This window comes from Zootoca vivipara, chromosome 12, assembly GCF_965207765.1.
Source record: "Zootoca vivipara chromosome 12, rZooViv2.hap1.1, whole genome shotgun sequence".
NCBI lineage: Eukaryota > Metazoa > Chordata > Lepidosauria > Squamata > Lacertidae > Zootoca > Zootoca vivipara.
In genome coordinates, this window is record NC_142595.1 from 15792825 (window position 1) to 15819726 (window position 26902).

General features: G+C 47.8%; 1 protein-coding gene across 1 annotated transcript in view; it reads left to right on the forward strand.

The window, feature by feature from the left end:
- SYT3 (synaptotagmin 3) overlaps positions 1-26902 on the forward strand; it is a 61245-nt gene that overhangs the window by 24049 nt on the left and 10294 nt on the right. Inside the window, exons 3-5 of the mRNA XM_035135526.3 lie at positions 260-400; positions 2412-2793; positions 8050-8602. Coding sequence (XP_034991417.1) covers positions 265-400; positions 2412-2793; positions 8050-8602 — 1071 coding nt within the window. The 5' untranslated portion in view covers positions 260-264. The remainder of the gene's footprint in view (positions 1-259; positions 401-2411; positions 2794-8049; positions 8603-26902) is intronic.

Genomic DNA, 26902 nt, shown 5'->3' on the forward strand with positions numbered 1-26902 from the left:
CTCAAGCAGAGAATCCTTTCCCCCTACCTGCATACCTGATGTTTACCAGGAGGTTGGGGAATGAACCTAGGACCTCCTTATAGGCAGTAGCCTCTTGTGAACCCGCTTCAGTGAGCATTGGGAATCAGTGTCGCGCTGAAAAGTAGCCACATTGAACTTTAGTTCAGAGGTAACCGCAGCCCCAAAGATTTGCATGACCTTAGTCCTCCCCCCGCCCTTAAATATATGTTGAAAAATACGTTTTCCGTCCCCTCTTCAGGCACCATGTCGGGAGATTATGATGAAGACAGACACCGCAGGGCAATGGAGCTTCTTCATGTGCTGTGTTCCAACACATGCGCTGCCCAGGAACGCGAGAAGTGTCAGGAACTGACAGGCCATGTGGGTCCCATCAACTCAGGTGAGGAGCCTAGAGGTAGGGGATGATATGGCCCATATCTTGGGGAAGGATCTCAACAGGAGGAAGGATCATGGCCTAGGCGCAGCCAGGAGTCCACGGAGGTGAGGGGGAAGGCACAGGGACTGTTAGGGTAATACCAGGTTTTCAATGGTTGATGCTGGTGCTCAGGCAAATGTTGTGTCAGGTGGTCCACGTTTACCAACCAAATATGAAGATGCAGTTTGACAGGATCTGTAGGACCCTGGCAATTGTATTTTAAAACAATCAAGCTTCCAGTCCTCACTGCTTTTGCTGGAGCAAAAAACAACAACTACAACCGTGGGTGGTGGGGTGGGGACAAATGCTTTGAATTGAGAAGTGTAAACATGTCGACTCTTGCTGCAGAAATGCAGATTGCCTCCAATTTGATTTTTAAAAATAAAATAAATTCTGGAAGTTTTTTGTTTCAACTTTCATTGCTAGGCCACGGGTTGTGCTGGCTGTCTCTCGCAAGAGTGGGATTTAATGGGAGGCCGTCTTGGCGTATTTTAGCAATGGAGAGATCTGGAAGCCTGGATATACAAGAGAGACCTTTTGTTCAAGGTCCCAGCCAGTGAGCCATATCTGTTTTCCAGGGTACTCCATTCCATTGTCTTCCATCTGTTTTCTTCCCTCAACAGATGGCCCTGCGGACATCGAGCATGCTCAGTCTTCAGTAGACTGTTTCAGGTCTCTGCCCCATCACCCTAATTGATTACTATCATTATTACTATTTCCACAGCTTGTGGGGTAGGTTTCCCCGTAGCCTCCCTCTTGTGCTTAGATTCATAAAATTAGATCATCTGGTCCAAACCTCTGCAATGCAGGAATATGCAGTTGTCCCATACGGGGATCGAACCTGCAACCTTGGCATTATCAGCACCACGCTCTAACCAACTGAGCTGCCTAAGACTCCACCGTTGGCAAGCTGAGTTTCCTAATTATTATGTATGACTTATTCTATTCATATCTCAATTTCGAGACAAGTGGCTCCTGAAGCATCTTTTCTATTAAAACCTGCAGAAAAGGCATGCTATTATTATTATTATTATTATTATTATTATTATTATTATTATTATTATTATTTGTATACTGCTCTTCATCCGTAGATCTCGGGGAGTTCACAATATCATTAGGGGTTATGTGGATTTATCTGCCAAGGTGTCAGGTGCTGGACTGCAGAGGAAAGGTGGGGATTGCTCACCCCCCTCTTCCTGAACCTTCCCGAGAAGAGGAAGACAGTATAGATTTAGAACAGTGGTTTGCAGAAGGGCATTGTTCACAGGCTGCAGAGAGGAGAAGCTGGGGAATATTGGGAGAGGAACAGCAGGAAGAAGAAGCAGCACCAGGGGGGAGAGATAGCTGTCAGACTCAGTGTCTTTGGAAAGCATTCCTGCCCCCCAGGACCAGGCATGCATTGAGAGTAGTAGAACAGAAAGCTCCGAGGCAGAAAGCTCAGATTAGCTGACGCAGGGTTGACGTAGAATAGGAGAGGGGGTGGGACTTTACTTGGAGCAACGCCATTATCATTGGGAGACTGAATTCCTTTGTCTCTCTCTGTGAATACTGAATAAAATTACTTGGTAAATATTCTTGTTTACCTGCTTCTTGGCTGCCACTGCGGGAGGAATCAGATTCCCTAAAGCCTGACACAAGGCCTCTACTGGCAGTTGGTGACATCGCCCAGGTTCCGGGCTGTTCCGTTCTGAGTAGACGAGGCCCCAGAAAGTGCTGGAGACGGATGCTGCATGAGGCCAGCGCTGGCTTGATAGTGTCAACCAAGTCATACAAGCGGCCCTGCCATTGACCTGCAGAGCCCCCTGGCCTGCGGGCGTTGGCGATAATAATTCAGGTGTCCTGGGCAGGATAGGGGACAGGGTGCAGCAGAGTCCTGCGCCTGGGCCGGTGACCGAGATGCCAGACGCCTACAGCAGCCAGCTCCCTGCCGTTGACCTCCCGTCGTGGTATCTGCCCCTCCACTTTTCTCCCCTAGAGATCCTGGTCAGCCTGCTGTCAGTGATCGTGACCTTCTGCGGGATCGTGCTGCTGGGCGTCTCCCTCTTTGTCTCGTGGAAGCTGTGCTGGATCCCCTGGCGGGACAAGGGCTCCTCTTCGCAGACGCAACGCAAGGAGCACCTTCTCCATGCTCACCTCCACCATTCGCCTTTCGGGGACCTCCTGCCCGAGCGGATGGAGCTGGGTCCCGAGATGCCCGAAAGGTCCTACCTCGATATGGATTCCTACCCCGAGGCCAACCTCAAGGTCAGCCAGACCTCCCCTGACCTCCCTGTGGAAGGCCAGACCAGCACCAAGGAAGGTACCATCCCCAACGCCCACTCCCATCAACAAGTAGCAAGCTTGGCACCCACACCCAGGTGAGCTGGGAAGGTGGGAGGATCGCCGGGGGCGGTGGGCATAAGGATGAAAGAGGGATAGATGGGTTAAGGACTTTAAAAAGTGGCACTCGTTTGCTGTTTTCCTGTTCCATCCTTCCCCGTTTCCCCCCTTTTGGTTTGAAGGTCATAACCACAGCCCAAAAGATTAACGGTCATCCTCTCCTATCTCTGGAAGAATTATACAATTCCTGTTGCCTTAAAAAAGCAAATAATATTTTACAAGATTCATCTCATCCTGGATATAGTCTTTTTGCACCGTTGCCTTCGGGCAAGAGATACAGAACAATTAAATCAAGAACGAATAGATTAAAAAACAGTTTCTATCCAAGAGCTATAACCATCTTAAATGCTGTAACTAAATAATATGATCTGGGGGAGTTGTGATGGGTGTGTGTGTGGCTGTAATTGTGTGTTTGTTTTGTTTTTTATGGGATGGTGTCAGAGGGTTGTCATGGCTACTCTAGAGTAACTCTGCTTGAGTCCAGTTTGTCTTTAAAGACTTTTATTGTGCAAGAGCTATAACCATCTTAAATCCTGTAACTAAATAATATGATCTGGGGGAGTTGTGGTGTGTGTGTGTGTGTGTGTGTGTGTGTGTGTGTGTGTGTGTGGCTGTAATTGTGTTTTTGTTTTGTTTTTTATGGGATGGTGTCAGAGGGTTGTCGTGGCTACTCTAGAGTAATTCCACTTGAGTCCCGTTTGTCTTTAAATACTTTTATTGTGCAAGAGCTATAACCATCTTAAATCCTGTAACTAAATAATATGATCTGGGGGAGTTGTGATGGGTGTGTGTGTGGCTGTAATTGTGTTTTTGTTTTGTTTTTTATGGGATGGTGTCAGAGGGTTGTCGTGGCTACTCTAGAGTAACTCTGCTTGAGTCCAGTTTGTCTTTAAAGACTTTTATTGTGCAAGGTATTTACAGTGCAGAGACAGCTTAAAACATGACCTCTCATTCCGAATCAGAATCCGGCAATGGCGTACGTCTGTTATTACGCCAGCAAAGTAGTGGGGCACCCCAAAACGCCTCCCCCTTGACCTGCGTCGTGGTGCTCTCCTTAACTCTTGCGCCGGAAGGAGCGATGCCCTCTCAGTCTCCTCCCTGTCAAGGCGGTGGAAGGGCTCTCGAGCATCCTTGAGCCCTTGCCTGCATCTCTCCTCCCCTGAGCTTTCCCATCATTTCGCACGCTGGCTTCTCTCTCCCTCCAAGTCTTCCCCCTCCCCCCTGGCTGCTTCAGACCCACTGCAAGCAAAGATGTTTATTCGGCTGTACGCCCATCATAAAACACAACACAACACAACAAATCAAATAAAAACCGCAGACTCGTACAAACCACAGATAATATAACACAATTCACAGCTCACAAGGACAAATATTAACAATTCAAAAAACATATCTTGAAGGTTTAAGATTAAGATTAAAAATTTAGGCGCCTAACTAAAATCAATATCTGATGTCATTTTTTTAAAAAATTCTTATAACTATCAATAATCAGCTAACATTCCATTCTGTCTCTTGTACGAGAGGACGGCTGTTAGGAATTTAGCAACCTGTAGAGTAATATAAGGGTCCACATCTTGAAGAACCCAGGCTAGCTGAAGGTCAACTGGATTGTCAGCCATAGGCTGGATTATGGAGTTTAATATACTAGCACGAGCCAAACTGTACATAGGGCAGATAAACATAACATGGTGTAAAGATTCAGTTGATTTCATTTCGCAAGCACACATTGAAGAGACTTGGCCCTTAGTAAATCTATGTCTCAGCACATTAGTTGGAAAAACATTGAACCTAGCTTTAAGGAAGGCATATCGATGAAACGCGGCCATAAGCGTTGTTAAGTAGGATGGAGTACGGTAAATAGGGGTTATGCCGATATTTAACGGTGAGCAGACTCCCCCGCCAGCTAGACAATTTTGGTATAGCTCCGCATCATCCAACCTTTGGTTTATACACCTTTTTGCTGCATTTAGATCCAGTTTGAGCAATTCAGAGGGAGAGATCTCATAGGACAGCAATTTGGCATGGATTTTTCCGGTCCACAAATTTGTGAAGTCATCCCGCCACATGCATTGAATAAGATAGTGGTTCGGGACCCACTGCTGCTCCCTGTGCTTGGCGAGGTGGACGTTAGGATGATGGGGGCTGGCTCCCTGTAGGGAGTCACCCTTACATCCGGCATTCACTTTTATTGTACTATGTACAATGACAATAAAGTATCTATCTATCTATCTATCATCTATCTCTATATCTATCTGAGACAGCCTTGTTTTAAGTCATTGCAAGCCATTCGGGAGGACCTTTCAGCCAGTTTGTAGCCGAAGAAATAAATGGTTCTCGTGTCACTGCAGGAGGTTGTTGTGGAGGAGAAATTGGCAGGGTGTGGCATTTCTGTGGAGAGCATACACTGAATGATGAAGCAAGGGCAGCTCCAGGTTTGAGGGGCCCAATGAATTGCTCTTGTATGGGCTCCCTCTGGCGTTGGTTACTTGAGGATCAGGGACAGCACTCTGACTCTGGGATCTGCCATTTCAATTCCCCGTAGTGCCTGAGAGCAGGGGCAGCCCTCCAGAAGTTGGGTGCCAACTCCCATCAGGCTCAGCAGTATGGCCAACAGCTAGGGATGCTGGGAGTTGTAGGACAAAGGCATTCTCAGTGGTGGCCCCAAGCAAGATGTGGGGGTATGTATTTGAGGGGATGTGTGCCCCTCTGATCTGTTCGGCAGAGTTGGATACAAAATCTGGGAAAACCTCAGACTTTGGGGCTCCCTCCCTACCAACTCTACATATATTTGAAAGGCTTGCAAAGGCCACGTTTTTTAACCTAAGCATTTGGGAATCTTACTGATTTTCTGTTGGTTGCGCTGTTGTTTTTGGTTGGTTCGATTGTTTCCTGTACTGTGTTTATTTATTGTTTATTGTTTTGTAACCTGCCCTGGGACCTTCTGGTCCCCGAAGACATGAACTTGGGAGGCCTGGTGTGTGGAATTGTAACTACAGCCCAGACTCGTCCTTCCCTTGACCAGGAAAACACCCAAAGCAGTTGCCTATTGAGCAGCTATCTAGAATATTGTTGTTGTTTTTTAAGGGGGGAAACCCACCTTAAATTGCCAACAGATTTGGGGCATAAATTCAACAGTCAAGGCTCAACGGGCAATGAATAGTGCGGAAAGTAGGATCCAAGTGTTGCCTCCGTTGTGAACTCTTTGGAAAAGTTACCGCGTGGCACAGAAACTGTGGAACTCACTGCCACAAGAGGTGGTGATGGGTGCCAACTCGGATGTCTTTAAAAGAGGATTAGGCAGATTCATTCATCCAGTGTTGGAGGGAGTGTGGCTCTGAATTCCAGTTGCTGGAAATCACAAGGCGGGAGAGTGCTCTTGTGCTCAAGTTTCGGGCTTTGCTTTCGGACTTCCCACAGGTACAGTATCTGGCTGGCTACTGTGATAACAGGGATAACAGGGTGTTGGACTACAATGAGCCTCTGGCTTGATCCAGCAGGTTCTTCTCATGCTCTTATTTCTTGGCGTTGCGCCTAAAATGAAAATTGTAGGGACAACCCACAAGGTTGTTATGAGGGCAACGAAAATAAATAGTGTTTCCAGGTGTCTGGAATCTAGACCAGCTGCTTTTAAAATCTTTTTGGACTATCTGAGAAATCGTTAATGTCAAATGAAATCGCAGGCAGGTCCAGAAATATAAGCAAAGGAACGAGAAAGGAATGCAATGTGCCAAGGGTATGTGTTAGAGCAGGCATCCCCAAACTGCGGCCCTCCAGATGTTTTGGCCTACAACTCCCATGATCCCTAGCTAACAGGACCAGTGGTCAGGGATGATGGGAATTGTAGTCCAAAACATCTGGAGGGCCGAAGTTTGGGGACATAGGCGTTAGAGAAATAAGTATTCCATTTAAGGCAGTAGATAAAAGGACTTGGAACAGAAACGGCATGGAAATGAGGACGGGTAGTCAAAATGCTTAGGGAATATTGTGTGAAACTGAATTGAATATGTTAAATTGTGTGAAAATTTTAGGAGAAGTGCGTAAAGCCTCAGAGTTGCACATTCGTGAGGCTGAGCCGCTGCTGAGCTCACGTTCATGAGGCTGAGCCGCGGCAGGAGGAGGAGGAGGTGAGGCAAGAGGAGGAGGAGGCGGCTTCCCGGGTCGGTGCCCGGCAGCACCGTGCGGAGAGTCCCGAGCCTCTGGGACGCAGCAGTGCTCTGTAGCACTTTGAATCCTCCTCCTCCTCCACGCGGCGCTGCTGGGTGCTTTGTTTGTGCTTCAGCAGCAGCAGCAGCAGCCGTTTCCAGGCGCCGAGCCGTGGCATGAGGAGGAGGATTCAAAGTGCTACATAGCACTGCTGCATCGCAGAGGCTCAGGACTCTCCGTGCGGCGCTGCCGGGCGCTGACCCGGCAAGCTGCCTCCTCCTTCTCCTGCTGTTGCTCGGGGCGCTCCACGCAGCGCTGCTCCGGCCGCCTTTCTACCCCCCCGGCCCCAGCTGTTTGTCGGCGCTTCGTCGGCGCGGCGCTTCAGCAGCAAGGTCCCGCTGCTGGGTCCCGCTGGCTGGGGCGCTTGGTGGGCCACATGACGAGGTCTGGCGGGCCGGATTTGGCCCCCGGGCCTTGTGTTTGACACCCGTGCCTTAGTTGATTCTTTTTTTAAAAAAAGATAATTTTAATTAAATTTCCAAACAAACAACAACAAAAACAACAAATAACAACAACAACAACAAACAACAAACAAAATTTTTGCATTTTATCTTCTATTCACCTTTTTTAGTTCATTTTGCTCTGCCGAGCTTTGACTTCCCTCCCTCCCATCATTCGGTTTTCTTTCCCACTCTTATCTTGCAGTTCCTTTTAGTCCATCTAATTAAAACCAATTCGTAGGATTTATTTCAGTCCTGCAAGTGTCTTTAAACTTCTACAGTTCTTCTCCATATAGTCCAAATTTACTCCATTCCTTTTGGAACCTTGTCTCTCCCTGGTTTCGGATCCCGCAGGTCAACATTGCTAACTCTGCATAGTCAATCATTTTTGTCTGCCACTCCTCAATCTCCTGTAATTTCCATTTTTGGGCTAATAATATCCTAGCCGCGGTTGTAGCATACATAAATAATTTTTGGTCTCCTTTTGCAATCTCCTCTCCCTAGAAGATTCTTCATTTGTCCGGTGAATCTGCCCATGGTGGCTAATCTATATGGTCATGCAAGCCACTGTTTCCCCCCCTTTCTCCCCAGGTACAACACGCTGCCGCGCCCTGTGACACAGCAGTTGAGCAGCCCGGACACCGGCGTCCACGGAGGGGAGGAGAAGGTGGAACAAGTGACTAGCATTGGGCAGATAAAGCCCGAGTTATACAAGCAGCGCTCGGGCGAGTCGGACTCCAAGAAAGGCGAGGCCGCCAGCTGTGGGCGGATCAGCTTTGCCCTGCGGTACGCCTACGGCACCGAGCAGCTGGTGGTGAGGATTCTCCGGGCCTTGGACCTGCCTGCCAAAGACGCCAATGGCTTCTCCGACCCCTACGTGAAAATGTACCTGCTGCCCGACCGCAAGAAGAAGTTCCAGACCAAGGTGCACCGCAAGACGCTGAACCCCATTTTCAACGAGACTTTCAACTTCAATGTCCCCTTTGCCGAACTGCCCTCGCGCAAGCTCCACTTCAGCGTCTACGATTTCGACCGCTTCTCCCGCCACGACCTCATCGGCCAAGTGGTGCTCGACAACCTGCTGGAGATCGCAGAGAGGGACAACGACGCGCCCCTCTGGAGGGACATCATGGAGGGGCATTCGGTGAGCGGGGTTATAAAGCTGGGGCGGGGATGTGGGGGGTGGGCACCTCCTCAAAACGACAGCACGTGCCCAAATCTAGCCCTCTTCAGGTGCATGATTTAATACACAAGGGTTAAAATGAGGGGCAGAGGTGCGCATGCAAGCCACGCCCTCTGTGCCCCCCCCATATATTTCTGCTCCTTGGTGTAAGCCAAGGCTGGCCGATATATCGTCCAAAACTGGTTTGAAGTCTGTATTGTGAGAGTGGTTTCCTAGTTTCCTTACCTTCCAAGTCCCGGACTGCAGAATCCGGGACCGGCAGCCGTGTGACACCGGAAGTTGCGTCGACATAACTTCCGGTGTCGCTTTGCCCTTCTATGGGCACAAAAAATGGCCGGCGGCGGCTTCAAAAGTAGCTTCTACGCATGACCGGAAGTGCGTCGATGCAACTTCCAGTCATGCGTAGATGCGACTTTTGAAGCCGGTGGCGGCCATTTTTTGTGCCCATAGAAGGGCAAATCAGAAAAAAAATAAAAAATGGCCCCCGGCAGGAGAAAATAATGGAGAAAAACGGGAGACGAAGTGATATGGGGGACCACCGGGAAAAGGTAAGTAAAAACGGGGGGTTTCCCGGGGGAAACGGGCTCCTTGGCAGCTATGAGATTCTGACCTGGCAATATATCATGGATCAGGATGTGTGTTAGGGCTGGGCGATATATCGTCCAAAACCGGTTTGAAGTCCATAATTTTTGACCTGGCATTATGTGCAAATCATGGTGTGTGGGTGTGCGCTAGGCAAAAAAATCACAATGCGGGAAAATCTGTGAAGCCAACCAATGCATCCACATAGTTCCATCCTTATTTCAGATTGTGATATATTGTGATACATTGCGATGCTTAGCTGGTGATACATCATGAAGTTGAAAACCAGATTATCACCCAGCCCTGGTGGAAACACACCAGTAGGAGCGCCACATTTGTTCCACTCTCCCTTCTGCCTCATCCTGCGTCTTGGTAAGCAACAGTGAACCCACCTGCTGGCAAATTGCTTCCGATGATCATTAGGGCAGCTGAGACTGGAATGCAGGGCCCAAGTCCAGGGTCCCCCTTAGTGATCACCCGGAACATGGCAGAAGCTGTGGCTTGCAGCAAACAGGTCTGTGGCCAGCCCGCTGGGGCTGGTCGCTATATAGCCATCTTTCTCTCTTCCTTTTAATTTCATAAAATGTTTTATCATTGGGGGACAGCCAGCTTGGCACATACACGATTACAGATGCTCAGTTTATTATTTTTACTTTCAAAACGTATTATCCTCTTTTCTTTTCTTTTCTTTTTTTTTCTGGCGCAAAAATGTCCGTGCTTATACTCTAGTGAACACATCTAGCCTGAAGCGATAATGGTGCTGTGATTGAAAACGAGTTATAAAATGTGAAACTGCACATGCTGAGGGTATTTTTTTCCTTCTTTAATCAGAGTTGGCAAGCTGGGTTCTCTCTCTCTCTGTTCTTTGGAGGTGGGGGAGAAGAGAAATGTAAATTGTGTCCTTCCCCAACTGAAGCGACGGGGATACAGTCATACCTCACGTTAGCTCTGCTATGGGTTACGTCTTTTCAGGTTACGGACACGCCGAACCCAGAAGTCCCGGAACGGGTTACTTCCGGGTCTGGCGTGCGCGCATGCGCAGAAGCGCCAAATTGCATCACCCCTGTGTGCAGACGTGGTGCTTCAGGATGCGGCCTTTTCACGTTGCGAACGGGCCTCCGGAACGGATCCCGTTCACAACCAGAGGTACCACTGTAATACATATTGCTATCCAATGCCCCTGTAACCTCCATGTAAGTCCATTAGATTCAGGGTCCAAAATTACCAAGTTTCACCTCCGAATGTGATGTAAGAAGCATTGCCCTCAGTCTGATCTGGCTATGCTTGACTGCAATGAGATTGATTGATTGATTGATTGATTGATTATTTATTCAATTTACATAGGCAAATCAGACTGGTCGCAGTACGTCATCACTCTTCCCGAGAAAAGCAAAGCTCCCTCCTCCTTATTGAGGGGAAACTGCCACTTTAAAAGAGGCCCTGCGCAACGCAGTCTCTCTCCTTCCTCCTCTCTCGGCAAAAGGAGACTGGTTGCTTTCATGGCAAGCAGCGAGCAAACGCTGCTAGCCCCGAAATGCCACGTCTCTCAATGAAACAGGAACCCTGCAAAATTTCAGCATAGCCCTAGTATGACTGGTAGGCACCGGTTCGTAACTGCAGTGTTATCCCCTAATAGTATCATGCATGGGGGTCTACGAGAAAAGTGGCATGCCTGGTAAATTCGTGGCTAAGTATGGAGGACGGACGAATAAACCCCATACTCCGTAGGCTCCCCGCTTCTGAAAATGCTGTGCCTCGTACAGTGCTGCGAACTCAGCCCTGCAGCTCAGCTGTTGAAAAGGAGAACGGGTTGTCAGCTGGTTATTTATTTATTTGGGTAAAGTTTTAAATTTCATTTCATTTTATAACGTATATAAAACAAAAATTAGAAGATGAGAAACAAAATTATAAAATAGGTACATAGAACGAGGAGTTAAGCACATGAGTTAACAAACTCCAAATATAGACTACCAACATTGTCAGATCATCAAGTCTAGCACCAGGCTTGTGATGAGTACGTATAATCCATTTCAATGCCGGCCGTTCTACACAGTCAAAAGCCTTAAAAATATCCAATGCTACTATACCAGCTTTCAATTTATTTCTTATTATATCTGTTTTATTCAGCACTCTTCCTATTAGGCTAGACAACCTGTGTCTTCTTGCTGCAAAGCCACATTGGTTTTTATTTATATATTTTTGCATAAAATTATTCATCCTTTTTGCCCTTGCAGTGTATTGCGGTCAATATTTTAGCATCTTGATTTATTAGGGAAATGGGCCTATATGATCCTGGGTCCTTCAAATCTTTTCCTGCTTTTGGAATTAAGATAATTATTTATTGTTCCCACAATGGATGGATCTTCTCACCCTCTATTACTGAACTATATAATGCTTTTTAATTTAGGAACCAATTTTTTTTTAAAAAAATGCCTTATAATATTCCGTTCCCAGCCATCTGCTCCTGGGGCTTTCCCCCCTTGTAGTTTCCCTATAGCTTCCTCTCTGTCTTTTCCTGAAATTGCCTGTTTCATAGCTTCTCTCTAGCCCTACTTTCTAGTTTTATCTTCCAGTGTGTCTCAATATATTCTTTATATTCTTTCATCTCCCCCATAGAATATGTTACCTGCTGGATATAACTCTTGATGAAGCTGCTAAAACACTCTCAACTTATCTTTCATCAGATTGTGAATATTACCTGCTTTATCTTTTATTAGACTAATTGAATTCTTTACTTTTTTTGACGGTACAGCTCTCGCCAGCAATTTGGAATTTTTATTACCATGTTCAAAAAATTATCTTTTCAAGCATATCAAATGCCTCTGCACTTTTTCAATATCTTTATTTTTTAACTCTTTCCTTTTTGCCTGTAATTGTGCGTAATGTCTTTTATGTTTATCATGAATATATTGAAACAAAAAATAAAAAAAGTCCTCCCAGTAGCACCTTAGAGACCAACTACGTTTGTCATTGGTATGAGCTTTCGTGTGCATGCCCCATCGTTTTGCCCGGACACTGAGGTCCAGTACCGAGGGCCTTCTGGCGGTTCCCTCGTTGCGAGAAGCCAAGTTGCAGGGAACCAGGCAGAGGGCCTTCTCGGTAGTGGCGCCCGCCCTGTGGAACGCCCTCCCATCAGATGTCAAAGAGAAAAACAGCTACCAGATTTTCAGAAGACATCTGAAGGCAGCCCTGTTTAGGGAGGCTTTTAATGTTTAATAGGTAATGTTATTTCATTTTTCTGTTGGAAGCCGCCCAGAGTGGCTGGGGAAACCCAGCCAGATGGGCGGGGTATAAATAAATAATAATAATAATAATTATTATTATTATTATTATTATGCACTCTTCTTCACACTTCTTCTTTCGTGCATGCACACGAAAGCTCATACCAATGACAAACTTAGTTAGTCTCTAAGGTGCTACTGGAAGGAATTTTTTTATTTTTTGTTTTGACTACGTCAGACCAACACGGCTACCTACCTGTAATGAATATATTGATTTTTACAACGACCTAATTTCTTCCTCTAACTTTTTCATCTCTTCTTGTTGTTGTTTTCTTTCCAATTTACTGGATTCCCTAATGCCAATTCCCCTCATCGCTACTTTCATTGCATTCCATATTATTGCTTGAGTGCTTCGCCCCTTCTCCTTAATCTCCCATACGTCTAATAATTCTTTCCCTATCTTATTTACTGCTTGACTATCATTGAACATCCTCCTATCTAACCGGGACTGGTGATTCAGACGCTTCATGCTATGTGGGTCAAGGGCAGCAGGGTCTCTGGGATGCCCCCTTTTCTCCACCACGCAGCATGGAAGTGGAGCCTGCTCCTCCATGAGCTGTTCTCAGGGTTTCTGTGCTGCATTTTGGGGGAGGCGAGCCCTAATTGCACGGCAACCCATCAAACTGAGTCTTTGCATGTGAGTGTGCATGCACAGTACGTGTGCGCATGCATGTGTGACGTTCTCACATCCATACCACACTCTTGTATCGCTTTAAGAGTCACGATATCCCTCTTCAAAATCCTCAAAAGGCCTATCACAGAGAAGAGGGGCAAAGACTTGCTCTGCTACTGCTTCAAAGGAAAGGACTAGATCCTGGGACCTGTAGCTTTAAGGGTCTCCTAACAACTCAGAGGGACGTGCGTGGCGCTGTGGTCTAAACCACAGAGCCTAGGGCTTGCCGATTAGAAGGCTGGCGGTTCGAATCCCCGTGACGGGGTGAGGTCCCGTTGCTCGGTCCCAGCTCCTGCCAACCTAGCAGTTCGAAAGCACGTCAAAGTGCGAGTAGATGAATAGGTACAGCTACAGCGGGAAGGTAAACGGCGTTTCCGTGCGCTGCTCTGGTTCGCCAGAAGTGGCTTAGTCATGCTGGCCACATGACCCGGAAGCTGTACGCCGGCTCCCTCGGACAATAAAGCGAGATGAGCGCTGCAACCCCAGAGTCGTCCACGACTGGACCTAACGGTCAGGGGTCCCTTTACCTTTAACAACTCAGATATCTCAAGGGCTGTCACATGGAAGATGGAGCAAGCTTGTTTTCTCCTGCTCCGGAAGGCAGGACTCGAACCCATGGCTTCAAGTCACAAGGAAGGAGATTCCGACTCGACCTCAGGAAAAACTTCCTGGCAGTAAGAGCTGTTCTGACAGTGGAGCAGTCTCCCTCGGGAGGTTGGGGACTCTCCTTCCTTGGAGGTTTTTAAGCAGAGGTTGGATGGCCATCTGCCATGGGTGCTTTATCTGAGCTTCCTGCATTGCAGGGGGTTGGTCCCGATGACCCTTGGGGTCGCTTCCAGCTCTATGAACTCTATGATTCTATTAACTCCTCAGCTCCCAGTCAGATGGCTTTAAAGGAGGATTATAAATAAATAAATCCACAGAGAATAAGTCTACCAGTGGCTGGTACCCCTGCTGGATGGATATAGAATCATAGAGTTGGAAGAGACCACAAGGGCCATCCAGTCCAACCCCCTGCCAAGCAGGAAATACCATCAAAGCATTCTTGACCTATGCCTGTCAAGCCTCCGCTTAAAGACCTCCAAAGAAGGAGACTCCACCACACTCCTTGGTAGCAAATTCCACTGCCGAACAGCTCTTACTGTCAGGAAGTTCTTCCTAATGTTTAGGTGGAATCTTCTTTCTTGAAGTTTGAATCCATTGCTCTGTGTCCGCTTCTCTGGAGCAGCAGAAAACAATCTTTCTCCCTCCTCCATATGACATCCTTCCATATATTTGAACATGGCTATCATATCACCCCTTAACCTTCTCTTCTCCAGGCTAAACATACCCAGCTCCCTAAGCCGTTCCTCATAAGGCATCGTTTCCAGGCCTTTGACCATTTTGGTTGCAAAATGTTCCACTGTCAGAGGGAGGATGCCAGTTTCAGGTGCTACTCGCAGGCTTCCTTTAGGGATCTGGCCGGCCACTGGGAGAACAGGATGCTTTCAGCCTGATCCCTGTCGGCTTCTCCCTCCTTGCCCTCCCGCACGACACCCTTTCCCTTGAACTCTCTCGGAGACGGCGTCAGCACACAAAGCAGGTTTGCTTCCCCCAACTCCCTGGTGCATATTTTTAGCTGGATTTGTTGTTCAGGAAGCTGGTGGCTAATTAGGGCAGTCAGGTGTGAGGCAGACGGTCCCCTCTCCCGCCTCCTTGCCTGTGCCATCCCGATGCCACTTCATCTCAGTCTCCCTGGTTATGACAGGTGCTTTGATTTACCAACCCGCCCCCAGTCCAGACCTGCAGCCACCTTCTTTTTCACCCCCTCACCTTTAGAGCCCTAAATGTTCTCCCGGTTTAATGCAATTGTCATTGATTGCAATCTTGTTCCTGAGCTCCAGGAAATCAGCTGGTGTCGGTAGCGGGGAGGGGGGAGAACCAAGGAGACGGGCGGCGCTGTGTGGATGTCTCCACTTTGGGGGGGGGGGGCGGAGAAGAGAGAGGCTTACCCACAAGCCAAAGAAACGGGAGTGCTAAAGACAGCTCAGGCCTGTGAATAGTTTCAGCTTAACAGGAATCGGGGCTGCGACTATTTCGACACACAGAGACGAGATGCAACACACACACACACACACACACACACCGGGTTTCCCACTTGCCTTCCTTCCCGATTTGGCGGCCAGCGCCCTCACTCCGAACTGGCTATGTTTGTCCTCGATAGGACTGTTTGGCATGAGGGATGTCATCACATCCCTAAGTTGCTCTCTGATTGGCTGGGGTCACATTTTTAGGAAGAGGCAGCTCAGTGGAAAACAAAAACAAAGCTACAGAAGCAGCTGCCCAGAAAGGCAATAAATTCTACTACATGCAAAAAAATGCATACCCACACAGATTTTGAAAAACTTTTGAAAAACATTTCCCCCCACCTTTTTTCCATGCAATATATCTATATGTATATCTAATCTATATCTATATCTAATCTATTCCTATACAGTCATACCTCTGTTTAAGTCCGCTGCGGTTTGAATACTTTCGGTTTAAGTGCTCCGCAGACCCGGAAGTCTTTACTTCCGGGTTCCGCCGCGCGCACATGTGCAGAAGCTATATGCGCGGTCCGTGAATGTGCAGAAGTGCTCTATCAGCGCTTCGCACACACGCGCTATCGGCGCTCGGTTTAAGTACTTTTCGGGCAGCGAATGGCACCTCGGAACCAATTAAGTACTTAAACCGAGGTACCACTGTATCTATCTCTATCTCTGTCATCTATATCTATATATCTATGTCATCTATATCTATCTATATATCCAGCGTTGTTGTTTTTCTGGGAAAAAAGGAAGCAGAAGTCACCAAGAAAATTGTTTGTTTGTTTGTTTGTTTGTTTGTTTGTTTGTTTGTTTGTTGCGGACCCAGTCGCAGTGCCAACCCCACCCCCACCTCCGGGCAATGGCTAAATGTAAGATGGGATTGATAAACTCAAGCAGACAATGATCTGCATTAGAAATGGCCACAGCTTTATTGATTATAGATAAAGGTGGATTTTTAGATTCAGGCATTGGGTTTATATCCGTTCTAGCCCTCCCCACCCCCACCCCAACAAAAACAATAATTATTTAATTTTTAATAGGTAAGGGGATTGAGTCCCCCAGAGTTCCTTCTAAAAAAAACCCCTATCTATATCTGTATCTACCGTGTTTCTCATATTATAAGACATGTCTTATATTTATTTTTTCCTCAAAAAAACACACTATGGCTTATTTTCAAGGGATGTCTTATTTTTTTCCTCCTCCTCCTGCCGCAGCCGGCATTGCTGCTGCGCCTATCACTATGTCTTATTTTCGGGGTATGGCTTATATTCCTTGAATGCTTAAAAATCCTGCTATGGCTTATTTTATGGGTATGTCTTAAAATATGAGAAACAGGGTATATAGCTATAGCTATTCACTGATGAATGTTTGATACAGCCCTAGTTGGAGGCACTGTCATACAGTGGTTCCGCTCCTTCCTCCTGGGCCGTGTTCAGAAAGTGGTGGTGGGAGATGAATGTTCAGACCCCTGGGCTCTCACTTGTGGGGTGCCTCAGGGTTCTGTCCTCTCCCCCATGCTTTTTAACATCTACATGCAGCCGCTGGGAGAGATCATCAGGGGGTTTGGGCTGGGTGTCCACCAGTATGCGGATGATACCCAGCTCTACCTCTCTTTCAAATCAGACCCAGTGAAGGCGGTGAAGGTCCTGTGTGAGTGCTTGGAGGCGGTTGGAGGTTGGATGGCAGCTAACAGATTGAGGTTGAATCCTGACAAGACGGAAGTACTGTTCTTGGGGGATAGGAGGCGGGCAGGCGTGGAGGACTCCCTGGTCCTGAATGGGGTAACTGTGCCCCTGAAGGACCAGGTGCGCAGCCTGGGAGTCATTTTGGACTCACAGCTGTCCATGGAGGCGCAGGTCAATTCTGTGTCCAGGGCAGCTGTTTATCAGCTCCATCTGGTACGCAGGCTGAGACCCTACCTGCCCACGGACTGTCTCGCCAGAGTGGTGCATGCTCTAGTTATCTCTCGCTTGGACTACTGCAATGTGCTCTATGTGGGGCTACCTTTGAAGGTGACCCGGAAACTACAATTAATCCAGAATGCGGCAGCTAGACTGGTGACTGGGAGCGGCCACCGAGACCACATAACACCGGTCCTGAAAGACCTACATTGGCTCCCAGTACGTTTCCGAGCACAATTCAAAGTGTTGGTGCTGAACTTTAAAGCCCTAAACGGCCTCGGCCCGGTATACCTGAAGGAGCGTCTCCACCCCCATTGTTCTACCCGGACTCTGAGGTCCAGCGCTGAGGGCCTTCTGGCGGTTCCCTCGCTACGAGAAGCCAAGTTACAGGGAACCAGGCAGAGGGCCTTCTCGGTAGTGGCGCCCGCCCTGTGGAACGCCCTCCCACCAGAGGTCAAAGAGAACAACAATTACCAGACCTTTAGAAGGCATCTTAAGACAGCCCTGTTTAGGGAAGCTTTTAATGTTTGATGGATTTCTGTATTTTAATGTTTTTTTGGAAGCCAGATAGGTGGGATATAAATAAATTATTATTATTATTATTATTATTATTATTATTATTATTAATAGTTGTTAACTCAGGATTTGCCTTGGGTTTATAAACAGCCATTCACTTTGTTGCCAATGACAAGAATAGTTTCCAAGTGAAACCATCAAGGATGACTAACATAGCACCTGTCCTCTAGCTGTCTTTGTGGGGAGAATAATATGTGGGTCCCACGATTCATCCCTGGCATCTCCAGGTAGGACGGGGAAATACTCAATGGTCTGACTCTGTATCAAGCAGCATCCAGTGCTCCTTCTCAAAATGTGTTTCTGTGTGCCAGAATAATCAAGCCTCTGCTTGAATTTCCCCAGCGAGGGGGAGCCCGTTCATACCTCTGGGACTAGGTCCCGTTGTGTCAAATCCACTCAAACAGCCATGGCTTCCCCCTCGAATAATCCTGGGGATTGCATCTTATTAAGGGTGCTGAGAGTTGCCAGGGGGACCCCTGCCCTCACAGAGCTACAGTTCCCAGCACCCTACAGTTCCCATGATTCTTTGGGGGAAGCCATGATGCTTCGAGTGGCTCAAGAGTGCTCCAAACACGTGGTGTGGATATGACTGATCCGCTCTTGCCGTCAAGAAGCTCTCCTTAATCTTCAGCTGAAATCAACCCTCCTGGCATTAAAGCCTGCTCGATCTAGTCCGTTCCTTTGAAGCAGTAGCACAGCAAGTCTTTGCCCCTCTTCTCTGTGACAGGCCTTTTGGGCATTTTGAAGAGCGATATCATGTGATATCAGTCTCCTCCTTCATCATGTTGAATTTAAAGGAGGCAATGTGAGAAATGACTGTTAGCTATTTAGGACTGTACACAGTGCTGGTCCTACTCAGGGTAGACCCATTGAAACTAAGGAACATGAACTAGCAGGGCATATAGTCTACAAGTACTAGTTGGGAATATCTCTTCCAGCCTTGCTTGAGTAGTTTTTTAGGGGCGATACAAGCTCTTCTTTTGGTCTGCTCCATGTTATTGTTGCATCATCCCACCCTTCCTCCAAGGAGCTCAGCACAACACACACACACACACACACACACACACACACACACACATTGTTGTTGTTGTTTAGTCGTTTAGTCGTGTCCGACTCTTCATGACCTCATGGACCAGAGCACACCAGGCACTCCTGTCTTCATATATATAATATAAGATAATCTTTATTGTTATTGTCCCCTTGCGGGAACAACGAAATTACTCATATATAGTTGTTTATCAAATTTACACACACACCTTTTCTCCTAAGGATCTCAAGGTTCTCCCCCTCCCCATTTCATCCTCACAACAACCCTGTTAGGTAGGTAGCTTAGACTGGGAGACAGTGACTGGCCCATTGAGTTTCCTGGCTGAGTGGAGATTTGAACCTTTGTATCCCAAGTCCTCCCAGTCCAACACTCTAATCCAAGGTTTCCCAAACTTGGGTTTCCGGCTGGTTTCCGGACTACAACTCCCATCATCCCTAGCTAGCATGACCAGTGGTCAGGGATGATGAGAATTGTAGTCACAAAACAGCTGTCAACCCAAGTTTGGGAAACTTTGCTCTAAACACTACACCACACTTCCTCCCCACCTCCCATTTTATCCTCACAATGGACCTCTGGAGGGGATTAGGCACGGAGAGGGCAACTGGCCCAGGTATCCTAGCTAGCCTTGTGAGAGGGCGGGTTTCGAACCTCTGTCTCCCCGGCTCTAACCACTGCACCAGAGACGCAGAACCTTTTCAGCCCAAGGGCCGCATTCCTTCTACGCAGCCTTTCGGGGGCCAGAAGCAAAAATAGGCAGAGCAACAATTTACCCCACACCACTACCTCTTCTCCATCCCTGCGAACATTATCAGAGTTCAAGGATGGGCAAAACATTCAAGGATGGGAGGCCTGTGGTTTACAGAAAAGGGGTGTGGCATGAGGAGGGGTGTTTCCTGCCTGGGGGAAAGGGAGCAGGCTTCTTTTCTCCTGCTCTCGGGGGGGGGGGGTAGGATTCGAACCAATGGCTTCAAGAAAGGAGATTCCGACTAAACATCAGGGGAAACGTCAGAGGAAGCTGACAGCTAGGGACATCCCTCTGGACTGGCATGTGCGGGGTTGGACTGGCATGTTGTGTGACTTTCATTAAATATTTTATTTTCATTTTAAAACAGTATTCTTATACATTCACATCATTTTCTATTTTTATACTCCTGGGATTACTTAGATCCCTCGTACTCCCGCCCCCCTTTCCAATTTTCCCCTATATTTTTATAGGGAAAATTACTAATTACTTTTTTCTAATCCATTTTATCTCCTTTTTTTTTAACCTCAACTCATGTTACGTTATAAGTGTTACAACAACCCTGCTAACGTTTTTAAGTGTACACGGTGGTCTTTAAGATATTCTATAAACTTTTCCCACTCTTCTTGACTGAATTTCATATCATCTTGGTGCCTGATCCCCACGGTCATCTTTGCCATTTTCGGCATAGTCCATCACCTTGGTTATCTACTCTTCTTTGGTCGGAACGTTCTCTTCCTTCCACTTCTTTTGTGTGACTTTTGCAGTGGGCAAAGTAAAGCAGGTGGAGTTGTGCCCCATTTGCCCTAATGGACCAGCCTCCTCTGGCTAGCAGTATATCTGTGAGGAGGAGGGAATGGGGTTCGGCATAGCTGCCAAGTACCCCGTTTTCCCCGGGAAACCCCCGTTTTTACTTACCTTTTCCCGGTGGTCCCCCGTATCACTTCGTCTCCCATTTTTCTCTGTTATTTTCTCCTGCCTGCGGCCATTTTTTTTCTTTCCGATTTGCCCTTCTATGGGCACCAAAAATGGCCACCGCCGGCTTCAAAAGTCGCATCTACGCATGTCCGGAAGTGCATAGACGTGACTTCCGGTGTCGACGGCGGCCATTTTTTGTGCCCATAGATGGGCGGGGCGACACCGGAAGTTGCTTCGACGCACTGACATGCGTACAAGTGACTTTCGAAGCCAGCAGTGGCCATTTTTGGTGCCCATAAAAGGGCAAAGCGACCCCGGAAGTTACGTTGACGCAACTTCCGGTGTCACACGGCTGCCAGTCCCGGGTTCTGCAGTCCGGGACTTGGAAGGTAAGGGTTTGGGGAGGTGGGGAATCAGGCTGCATGATGCAAGTCTTCACCCGCTGCCTAAAGGGGCACAGCCTAGATACAGGTTCACCACAACCTGGCAATATATCACGACTCATGATGCATGTGCTATGTAAAAATCACACGGTGGGGGAAAGCCGTGAAGCCGGCCAATATGAAGAAGAAGAAGAAGAAGAAGAAGAAGAAGAAGAAGAAGAAGAAGAAGAAGAAGAAGAAGAAGAAGAAGAAGAAGAAGAAGAAGGGGAGGAGTTTGGATTTGATATCCCGCTTTATCTCTACCCTAAGGAGTCTCAAAGCGGCTAACATTCTCCTTTCCCTTCCTCCCCCACAACAAACACTCTGTGAGGTGAGTGGGGCTGAGAGACTTCAAAGAAGTGTGACTAGCCCAAGGTCACCCAGCAGCTGCATGTGGAGGAGCAGGGAAGCGAACCTGGTTCACCAGATTAGGAGTCCACCGCTCTTAACCACTACACCACACTGGCTTGGTATATTGCAGTGTTTTAGCTGGTGATATATCACGATGTTGAAAACCAAATATTGCCTTGCCCTGGATAGCGTATGTTGGCCAAACCCATCCTGTAACTGAAAAGACTTTACAGAAAAGATTCTAATACACACACACACACACACACACACCACAGCGGCATGACAGGAATTAACTGAACCAATGACTTCTGAACCACAGACGTATGATGGTGGAAACGGCACTTGTGGCATTCCCACCTGCTAATAGGGTTGTTAAAAAGCACAACGGCCCTTGCCAGGAAAAGAAAAACTGGTTATGCAAACCTATTTCCTGGTGGGGTGTCCAGAGAGACAGTCCCACTGGAGAAACTGCCTGTGGTTCTCCAATCCCTTAACACAGGTGAGTCCTGAACACCCCTCACCCCACCATAAAGAATGTCTGGCACCAGAGGTAGAGCGGGGGGAAGGAACCAGAGCTATTTGGTTGAGGGGCAACGAGAGGATGCCAAGACTCCCGGTCTTACCAGGCGGCACATTGTTTCCTGCGTGAATATTTCATACCCTTTTACCAGCTCGATCCCATTTGCAGCCGCATCAATATTAATGAAGCCTTTCCGCCCCCCCCCCCTGCCCCTGCTCCATCCTCCACTCACCAGCCCTCCGGCCTGCTCTGCCAACTCACTTGTTCTGGGGCAAGCGAGGGCTTTGCTGGCCGTCGTTCAGGCCAAATCCCAAAGGGGCCCGAGGCTAAGAGAAAGAAAGGCAGAGCGAGAGAGCGTTGGCGGCAGCGGCTGGGGGGGGGAGCATGACGGGGCACGGATGGGCCCAAAGCAAAAAAAAAAAAAAGGATAGTTTGAGAAGAAGAAGCAGAGGCGGCAGAGAGGAATGAATAAGTGGGAAGCACCACCTTGATTTAGACAAGGCCTGAGAGATGTGCATCAATGCCCTAAGCTGGGGCAGTGAGGGTTTTTTTTTAGGGGGGTTGTGTGTGCAAACTCACTTCCAGGAACATGCAGGACTCAAAACACCGGTAGCAGGAAGACTGACCGCTAGCAAAACTGTCTACCGGCAACTGTCTCTTCAACATTTCCCCCGTCTCCTTCAGGGAGATGCCTCATGCCAGCAACCCAAACGCCGAAACGGAAGAACAACCCACCACAGCCAAGAGCCAGGGTGGCACACAATTGAAATCCTGGCCTGTCAGAACCGGGGTCGCCGGTTCCAGGCCTGCAATGGGCGTGGTTTCTGAGGATGGCTCTAGGCCAGGCATCCCCAAACTTCGGCCCTCCAGATGTTTTGGACTACAATCCCCATCACCCCTGACCACTGGTCCTGTTAGCTAGGGATCATGGGAGTTGTAGGCCAAAACATCAGGAGGGCCGAAGTTTGGGGATGCCTGCTCTAGGCCAGTGGTTCCCAATTAGCTAAGTATTGTGGACCCCCTGTTTTTCCAAAGCCAAGCCATGGACCCCCCCCCTACTTTTGAAAATTTTGAAATCTCTATGGTAGTTTTTGTTATGTGAATGGGGCCACAAGCCCCCCCCCCAGCGGACCACCAATTGGGAACCGCTGCTCTAACTGCCAAACAGATGCACCATCTTTGCCAAAACGTGCTGGCGGACATTGAGGGAAACGTTCCGTGGCAAATCGTCCAGGAAGGCTTAATTCCACATCCGCACCTCGTGACTGAGAGATGAACCAGCCCAATGTAGCGCACCTCGGGACCAGAAGCCTAATGTGGCCCCTGACATCTTTATGTCGGCAAAATCGCACCACCAATATACAAGAGGGGAGGTATCGGCAAGTCTGGAGAAAACCCAGTGTTTTCAGAAATACAAAACAAACCGCGACAAATCTTCAGCGAAAATGCCAAGAGGGGAAACCCACAACAATATGGAAATGGGGTTGGAATGGAGTACCCTGATCAGGAGCAATTCACGCTGCGGCATGTTTTTTTTGCAGGTCACGCTCAGAGTAAGCTGGATGCCAAGGAGACCGGTCAGAATCCTACTCTCCCTGATATATAATTTTCTATATGGATGCAATCTTTAGACTGGACGCCTAAGTGGGTTTTAGATAACCAGCCTCAGCAGGAAAGTTAGGCTCCAAGGAGCACTGTCAACAAGAATCTAGCTTGTGAGGAATATTAAAGACTAGAGCATTGCTGGGGTGGGGACTTGGATGACTGTGTCCTTCTCTGTATGAAAATATTCCCTCCCCCCCCCCAAAAAAAACCATCCTGGATTTTGGGGAGAAGGGTCCTTTTGTCTTCTCTCTGAGATGTTCGCTTTCTATGTGCAGGAAACTGGAAGCGGCCTTTTCTAGTGTGTTGTAATAGAACCCAGACGGAGGAGACTCATAAATTGATGATGACGATGATACAATTTGCCACCTCAGTGATAAGTAGGCCTAAGGGGCCACTGGTCAGAGGAGGCCTTCTCCTTCTCGCCATGTTGCTGCGCTCTTCCTTCTTGGCAAAGAACAGTGACCCTGGGGACAAGGTCTCAAATATCTGCAGAGTTTCTGAACATATGTGTGTGTGTATATATATATATATATATGCACGCCATCAAACACAGCAGCTGATCCCTGAAAATTCAGTGCTAATTATGCAATGACTCACTAGGCCCTCCGTACTCATAGAGACTCTGTGTGTGTGTGTGTGTGTGTGTGTGTGTGTGTGTGTGTGTGTGTGTGTGTTTAATGCACGCACATATGTGTACGCGCGCGCGCACACACACACACACACACATTTCTGTTCCAACCCTGGTGTGTGATATTACCCACAGATACTCCATGTCTTGGTTATCCGCTGAGTGTCTGGACAGAATCGGTGTTTGTGTGCATTAGCACCCCCATCCCAGCTGCTATTAAAATGCTTTCCCCAGGTGATAATAACCTGGGATAGAAATTGACATAAGCAGAGTCCAGGATATCTGTTCAGCCCAGCAGAATTCCAAGGTCCATGTTGGTATTTGAATTCCAACTACGGTGGGAAGTAATGCCCGTGCGCTGATACTCTCGCCTTTTTCTGCTTCAGAGGAAATGAAATTCAGTATATTTCCTCCTCGGCCCATCTTTGGAATACTGAAATTCTTTGTTCTGAGATTTTGTTTTCCATGGTGCTTTTCCTAATGCAACGTTGGTTAGATTTTTGAAGCAACATTCCTTCCCGTACACACGCATGTTAGGGCTGTTTAAGTTTTTAAAGAAAACCAGCAATATTCCCTCAGGTTTGTATCCATAAGGTTGGCAAAAACCAGTTGATTCCAACATTATTATGAAATATGGTGGGTTCCTTGTGTCTGCCTCTCCTGAGGATTGTGTGGCTGCACAGATTTTACTCGGCTACCTTTTTGCAGAAGGAGAATAAATGTGCCAAGCTTGTTCTTCCTGCATTGTAGGGAAGATGCTAAGTAGCATTTCTTCATGTATGTATGTATGTATTTGAGTGTATTGTATAATAATAATAATAATAATAATAATAATAATAATAATAATAATAATTTATTATTTATACCCCACCCGTCAGGCTGGGTTTCCCGGGCCACTCTGGGCGGCTTCCAACAGAAATATTAAAATACAATAATTTATTAAACATTAAAAGCTTCCCTAAACAGGGCTGCCTTCAGATGTCCTCTAAAAGTCTGGTAGTTGTTTTTCTCTTTCACGTCTGGTGGGAGGGCGTTCCACAGGGCGGGTGAGACTACCGAGAAGGCCCTCTGCCTGGTTCCCTGTAACTTGGCTTCTCGCAGTGAGGGAACCGCCAGAAGGCCCTCGGCACTGGACCTCAGTGTCCGGACAGAACGATGGGGGTGGAGACCCTCCTTCAGGTATACTGGACCGAGGCCGTTTAGGGCTTTAAAGGTCAGCACCAACACTTTGAATTGTGCTTGGAAACGTACTGGGAGCCAATGTAGGTCTTTCAAGACCGGTGTTATGTGGTCTTGGCAGCTGCTCCCAGTCACCAGTCTAGCTGCCACATTCTGGGTTAGTTGTAGTTTCCGGGTCACCTTCAAAGGTAGCCCCACACAGAGCGCATTGCAGTAGTCCAAGCAAGAGATAACTAGAGCATGCACCACTCTGGCGAGACAGTCCGCGGGCAGGTAGGGTCTCAGCCTGCGTACCAGATGGAGCTGATAAACAGCTGCCCTGGACACAGAATTGACCTGCGCCTCCATGGACAGCTGTGAGTCCAAAATGACTCCCAGGCTGCGCACCTGGTCCTTCAGGGGCACAGTTACCCCATTCAGGACCAGGGAGTCCTCCACGCCTGCCCGCCTCCTGTCCCCCACAAACAGTACTTCTGTCTTGTCAGGATTCAATCTCAATCTGTTAGCCACCATCCATCCTCCAACTGCCTCCAGAAACTCACACAGGACCTTCACCACCTTTACTGGTTCTGATTTGAAAGAGAGGTAGAGTAATTATATTCAAGTAATTATTCAAGTAATATGTTCTGAACAAATCGGGTATAAATCAGATGAGAGCAGTTTGAAATAAAGGCTACAACATGCTCTGATTTGGGGCTTGCCATGTGGCTTATATTAAGGGGACCCAGGTGGCGCTAAGGGGACCCAGGTGGCGCTGTGCGTTAAACCACTGAGCCTAGGGCTTGCTGATCAGAAGGTCGGCGGTTCGAATCCCTGTGACGGGGTGAGCTCCCATTGCTTGGTCCCAGCTCCTGCCAACCTAGCAGTTCGAAAGCACGTCAAAATGCAAGTAGATAAATAGGAACCGCTACAGCGGGAAGGTAAACGGCGTTTCCATGTGCTGCTCTGGTTTGCCAGAAGCGGCCACATGACCTGGAAGCTATACGCCGGCTCCCTCGGCCAATAATGCGAGATGAGCGCGCAACCCCAGAGTCGGTCACGACTGGACCTGATGGTCAGGGGTCCCTTTACCTTTACCTTTATGTGGCTTATATCAGGTGGGCAATGTGTTATTGATACAATTAATTGGGGTTATGTTAGTTTCCGATGTGAAATTTTGTTATGAATGGTACACAACTGTGTAATGCTGCAGCCAGAACATTGACCGGACCTGGTTTTAAGGAGCACGTGACACACATACACACTAGCACAACTTTGGACCAGGTCACAGAATCACAGAATTATAGAGTTGGAAGGGACCCCAGGGGTCATCTAGTCCAACCCCCTGCAATGCAGGAATCGTGCCCACAGCCGACCCTGGGCAAGCTCCAACCACCAGCCATCAGGTGAACAGGCAGATACACTTACCCGTTGTGCCGCTGGGGGTTCCATCTGAAAGACTTTACTCTTCATTATTCAGCATTTTTACTGGATGCCTAATAACAGCTCACAACGATAAAATACAGTAGTAAAATATTGGGTTGTGGCAAACTCGGTTTTACTCAGAGTAAGCCTATAGATATCACTGAATGAGTCTACTTTGAGTAGGACTAACCCATTATTTTATATTATACGGTCGTACCTCGGAAGTCGAACGCCTTGCGAGTCGAACGTTTTGCTCCTGAACGCCGCAAAAACCCGGAAGTGAGTGTTGCGGTGTGCGAACGTTCTTTGGAACCCAAACGTCCGATGCAGCTTCTGAACGTTTTGGAAGTCGAATGGACTTCCGG